This window comes from Austrofundulus limnaeus, unplaced genomic scaffold (assembly GCF_001266775.1).
Source record: "Austrofundulus limnaeus strain Quisiro unplaced genomic scaffold, Austrofundulus_limnaeus-1.0 Scaffold239, whole genome shotgun sequence".
Lineage (NCBI taxonomy): Eukaryota > Metazoa > Chordata > Actinopteri > Cyprinodontiformes > Rivulidae > Austrofundulus > Austrofundulus limnaeus.
In genome coordinates this window covers 15,314-21,507 of record NW_013952641.1, presented here as the reverse complement: position 1 = coordinate 21,507, position 6,194 = coordinate 15,314, and the positions used below count along the sequence as shown (strand labels likewise).

General features: G+C 46.1%; 1 protein-coding gene across 1 annotated transcript in view; it reads left to right on the top strand.

Annotated features, from left to right (window-relative positions):
- Nucleotides 1-2,404: 2,404 nt before the first annotated feature.
- The window catches only part of LOC106525732 (RNA-binding protein 39), a gene marked incomplete at its 5' end in the record, with an annotated part of 13,511 nt that continues 9,721 nt past the window's right edge, over nt 2,405-6,194 (top strand). Inside the window, 3 exon segments of the mRNA XM_014020060.1 lie at nt 2,405-2,587; nt 4,113-4,230; nt 4,321-4,473. Of these exon segments, the coding sequence (XP_013875514.1) occupies nt 2,405-2,587; nt 4,113-4,230; nt 4,321-4,473 (454 nt within the window).

The following is a 6,194-nucleotide window of genomic DNA, read 5'->3' as shown; positions in this document are numbered from 1 at the left end:
TCTATCTATCTATCTATCTATCATCTATCTATCTATCTATCTATCACATATCTAGTAAATAACAGGATTTCAATGTTGTTTTGATCTCGCGTTTACAAAATCTCGCGATAGTTTGTGTCTGCTCTCGTCTGCAGCAGCTCAGCTACAGTTCAGATCCGCTTCATTCATCCAGGCCGGAGACACTCCGTGAACCGGATACAGAGACCCGGTCTGCAGGGTTCAGCCCGTAGAAACACGGTGGATCCAGGTGAGACCGGACTTTGCCTCAGAGACTGCCGCCGTTTAACGGCTCAGCCCCGGATTGTTCCGTTACACGGCGGAGAGGCCTGCTAGCTGTTAGCTGCTAGCTGTTAGCCGCTAGCAGTTAGCCGCTAGCAGTTAGCCACCTCTGAGCAGCCCTGCGTGTTTTAATCCTGCAGGCATCCAGCCAGGACACCTTGTTTTCTAGCTAAGACCTTGTTCCCAAAAGCAGAAATCAGCTCCGGGTCCAACTTCAGACCGGAGTCCAGAACCCAGCAAACCCCAAAACACTAACAGGACCAGAACCAGAACATGACCGGCCACTGACTCGGTTCTTTCCCCGCCACAGATATTTGATTCATCAGGTGTTAGAGTGTTCTAAATCACTTCAGTCCTGGTCCAGGTCCAGGTCCAGGTCCTGACTTGTGTGCGGTCTCAGTGAGGTGTTGGTTTGTCTTGATAGTTTCCATATTTTCAGACAAAATCAGGTTCATTAGAAACAGTTTGAAAGAGTCTAAACCCTGTGTGTGTGTGTGTGTGTGTGTGTGTGTGTGTGTGTGTGTGTGTGTGNCCATGGCCCCCCGTGAAAAAAAATCCTGCAGGCACCACTGGCTTTAACCCAACAAAATCTCAATTTAATCAGTTATGTAAGGAATTACTGAAAGAATTCTTATTTCTTACTGAACATGTGAGCCGTCACATGGAAACAAGGATTAAATGTAAAAGTTTAGAAACAGGCTGAAAGACAGTTTTCATTTAAACATCTTCAGAAAATGCATTTAGTCAAAACATAATGAATTAAAGTTTTATCAATGACTCATTTAAATGAACTGTCTGAATTTAATCCTAAAAACATTTTGAAGCATTTTTTGAGCTGAGGCATAAACAAACCCTGACTTAGAGGAAAATGAACGTAAAGTTAGACTTCCTCCCTGCGGCTGAGGAGTGGGGTTTGGGTTTTATCACCCTGAGTTCTGTCTTCCAGGCTGAGCAGAGTTTGTTGTTTCAGGGTTATTTTGGAAAAGGCGTTCTGTCCAGAGCCAGACCTGACCACAGCATCTGTGACAAATGGGAGGGTGAGTTTACACCTGCACACATTGATGACATCATCAGTCTGCTCCAGTCAGTGCTGCCACGTGGTCCGTGTCTCTTACAGAACATGAAGGCTTGGTTCTTCCTCTCCTGTCTCAGTCCAGGTCAGTGAGGGCACTTTCTGTTTACTCACACGATGACATCACTTCCTGTCTGCTGGGATGACCTTATGTTGACAACTCACAGGTATGAGGAGCTACTCAGGTGGGCGACGGCGGCTCTCTCTGCTCAGGGATTGGATGAAGAAGCTGTCAGTCAAACCCTTCTCTCCCTGACTCAGCCAGTGAGGATGGAGGATGTGAGGAGGGAGGTGGGGCCAGTGGGCGGAGCCTGTGGTCACACAGAGAGGCTGAGGGCGGAGTCAGAAGTGACGCCTGAGACAAAGACGAGCTGCAGGTAGACTCACCTGTGTGTCAGGTGCTTGTGCTGAGAGCAAAGCATGATGGGAACTGTCAACATTCAGGTTGGACCAGAAGGACCCTGAACCGGGCTCTGACTCAAGTCCAGACTCTGATCCTGGTCCAGACTCAGACTCTGATCCTGGTCTTCAGGTTCCAGGTCCTGGTTTTGTCCTGGTGGACTCTGGTAGTCAGGTGAGTCTCCTCCTGCACCTGTTGTTGTTTATTTTTATTTATGATGTTGTTAATCAGCTGATGTGTTTCTGCAGGAAGGGGGCGGAGTCAGACAGGTGAGGAGGAGTCCACTGTTACTGTCAGAGTACCTGCAGCTCAGTTTGGAGGAGGTAATACACCTGAGTCCTGGATCAGGTTCAGGTTTCTTTCAGTATTTACCTGTCTGTGTGCTCACCTGTCTGTCTACTCACCTGTCTGCCTACTCACCTGTCTGCCTACTCACCTGTCCGTGTGCTCACCTGTCCGTGTGCTCACCTGTCCGTCTGCTCACCTGTCTGTCTACTCACCTGTCNCCCCACAGGAGGTGACCAAGACCCAGAGCCCTGACAGCCATGATGACAGCAAGAGGTAACCTGTGTCCACCTGTCTGTCCACCTGTCTGCAGTATCCTCTCTTCTGATTGGCTGAGTTCTGTCTGACAGGAGGAAGCGCAGTCGCAGTCGAGACAGGAAGCGCAGCCGCAGTCGGGACAAGAAGCACGGCCGCAGTCGAGAGGGGAAGTACAGCCGCAGCCCGGACAGGATGCGCAGCCGCAGTCGAGACAGACGTAGAGGTGGCAGCCGAGAGCGCTGGCGCAACTGCAGCTGGGAGCGGGGGGGCCGCTACAGAGACCACCAGACTGAGTGAGTGCACCTCACATGAAGCCTGGAGCTGGTTCACCCAGGCCGGGGCAATAAACCTGGGGCTGGTTCTCCCAGACCGGGGCAATAAACCTGGAGCTGGTTCACCCAGGCCGGGGCAATAAACCTGGAGCTGGTTCACCCAGGCCGGGGCAATAAACCTGGAGCTGGTTCACCCAGGCCGGGGCAATAAACCNGGTTCACCCAGGCCGGGGCAATAAACCTGGAGCTGGTTCACCCAGGCCGGGGCAATAAACCTGGAGCTGGTTCACCCAGGCCGGGGCAATAAACCCTGAAATAATAACAACATCATTTTACCATGTCAGAGCACCTGCTTGTTTTCTGTGCTCTGGTTAAACCCACCCAGGCTGATCCAGGTTTAAACAGACGCTGCTTTCAACAAATCAAACGAACCCCACAGCTTTATCCAATCAGAGCAGAGCAGGGCGGAGCTTTGTGATGTCGGAGCAGCAGTCTGCAGCTCCTGTCCTGACTGAACAAAGCTGGTCCTCCACACTTGTCTCTGAGCTACCAGACGTTTGTATCTATAATCTGACAGATTATAAGTTTGTGTGTTCACTGTGACCACACTGCTGCCCTCCACAGTCCTGTTCCAGCAGTGAGGAGCAACAACTCTGTTTCTGCTCTTCTAATGAAACAATATGAACTCTAACAGAAGAGCCCCATTAAAGTTACCACCTCCCTGTTTATCGTAAATATCTACAAATATCTTCACATTAAAGTTAGTTTATATTTATAACCAGACTGACTGAACTGCTCTGATTCAATAAATCATCAAATATGAAGAATAAACTGTATTAAATGATTATATGAGCTCTAAATCATGTCTTTTTGACAGAAATAGTTCTTTTAATAAAGAAATCAGTCAAACAAATAAAAACATGTAGTTAGGTTATTTTGTGAAGTACAAAAGACATGTTTGGTATATTTTCTTAAATATAAAAATATAACACTTAATGTGTTTGTTTACACTGAAAAGTAACGGAGATGGTTAAATATTTGTATGTTATATCTGACTCAAGTTTTACCAAAAATGTTTTTTATTAAATATATTAAAAACAGTAAAATGACAAAAACTAGAGAAAAGCTGTTCAAAATCTAAACTGTGTACTTTGACTAAGAACACAGAGTATTATAGTGTTATGATTATACTCACCACATATATACTTCTACTATAATGAACTGAGCTTATAATGTCCATGTCTTCCTGGTTCCTCCTCTGGAGGTGTTACCTTTATGTCATGTTGAAGGAACTTGTGTAACTCCTTTGTGTTAGGCAGAAGTACACATGAAAACACACACCAGCTGTTTGTCTGCTGTAACCTCACAAAGATCAGAAAGTATCAGATACAAACTGCATCGAACTTTCAGTTAATCACTTACTGAACTGCCTTCAGCTCCTGAAACTAACGACACATTTTGAACCCTCCTGCTGCCTTTGGGTCAAAAGGACCTACAGGCAGCTCTAATGCTTGTTGTGTTGTTGTGTTGTTGTTGTGTTGTTCAGTATGCTGCTGGACAGCCTGACTCCAGAGGAGCGAGACGCTCGCACCGTCTTCTGCATGCAGCTGGCAGCCCGGATCCGACCCCGGGACCTGGAGGAGTTCTTCTCTGCGGTGGGGGAGGTACCACAGAGTCTAACAACCAATCAGATCAGGAGGAGGACCTGTGCTCAAACACCTGAGAGGAGAAAAATGACTCCATGTCCTCTGCAGGTGCGACTGGTGAGGATGATCTCTGACAGGAACTCCCGCAGGTCAAAGGGCATCGCCTACATCGAGTTTGTGGAGGCCAGTTCGGTTCCACTCGCCATTGGACTGACGGGTCAGAGGCTGCTGGGGGTCCCCATCATCGTGCAGGCTTCTCAGGTACACACCTGTGACACCTGTGACCTTCACCCTCTGAATGGCTTCAGAAAAACTAATGAAAGAGTTTGGAGAGGCCTAATGAAAGTGGTGAAGTAAGCCCACTGAGACGCTGTGGCATCGTGGCCTGCAGGCTTACATGATGCTGCTTGTTAGGGTTAGATCAGGGCCTCTTAACCTTTATGACCTTTGTTGAACATAAAGAGGCACGAGACCCAGTCAGATATTACTAATGTGTGGATCAGCATGATAATTATTATAAAACTTGGTTTAATTTGTATTATTTTGCATTATAACTAATTTAAATACACTTAGTTTAAAAGTAAAACAGTCAAATAATCACAGGACATGATTATGACAAACATTTCTTTAAATTGTATCCTGCCCCTAACAGTCAGGCTTATCAACACAAAAATATATATTTTTAAACAATAACACAAATAGACAATTCAACAAATAAAATTGTGGTCATAAAATAAATACATTCAAAATGTTTCAAATAAAAAACCTTTAAAAATAAATTTGATTAAGAAAATAAAGTCTTTAAACTCTTGCATGGTAGAACCAGAAGCTGCACCTCATATTAGTGACAAACTTTGGTCTTTTTTGATGGGTTTCCTTCATTTTTGCTTCTACTTTTCATTTAAGGTTCTTCCACATATTATAAAAGTTGTAAAACATCTGAGTGGTGCACTACTGCTACTAGTGGTGAGGAAGTGTATTTCACCTCATTCTTTGGACTTTTCCTGCTTGGCCTTCAGAAGAGTCGGATGCTTTTGCTCTGTCTCCCGAACCTGTCCCTCCTTCCTGCTTTGTAGCTTTTCCAAGCTTTCCTTCTAACTATCATCCAAAAACAAAAGGAATTGTGGATTTGGTCAACTGGTATCTGAACGCAATCGACACTATTTTTTCACACTGAGATTGGAGCGAGGGGAGCACAGCTGTCCCAGTGGAATGGTGGTGGCCAGTCGGGTCAGTGGTTCTTGGGGCTGGAACCTCATCTGTTTGGCATCGCTTTCCATTGAAGACGTGGAAGATCTGTACATATTTGGATTTATGATAACTGGATTCCTGCTGATCGGCTGTGGAGGAGTCCTGACGCATCAGAAAATGAAAGCGATCCTGACAGCAGTCCAGGCCTGTGAGAAGCTGTCAGGAGCCTTGGATGGAGTCTCCCATACTGGAAACACACAGACTCTGATGTTGGAGGATATAAGTCACAAACTGGATGTAATTCTGATGAGAATCACAGTTCAGCAGCATGCCCATGAGATGTAGCATGCCAATGAGATGTAGGATTACACCTGGGTGAAGTTTCAGACGGAAGAGAGGCGAGGATGTGATGATATTTAAAACATTCAGCTTTTTTTCACCATCACAGACATGCAGTTAAAGACTTTAAAGCAACAAGAAAATCAAGGCTGTTTGCCCCGAAACAATTATGTTTAACTTTTGGATCCCTGCAGCTGCTGACCTTGGCTCAGCAGTTGTCAAACTCTCTGGATGACACGTGAAACAAAGGCTTGAATCCCCATTCCCTTCCCCGTATCATCTGTGGGTGGTCCAGTCTGAAGGCCACGATGGTGGGACAGAGAACTGGACGCTGATAGGCTGAACTCGGGTTGGTAACAACTGGTTTTGGACTCTGGAGGTCTTTGGTTCCAGCACAGAGTACTAACCTGAAACGTGACATGCTGCATCCCACCCGGTACCATGTGTTTGAC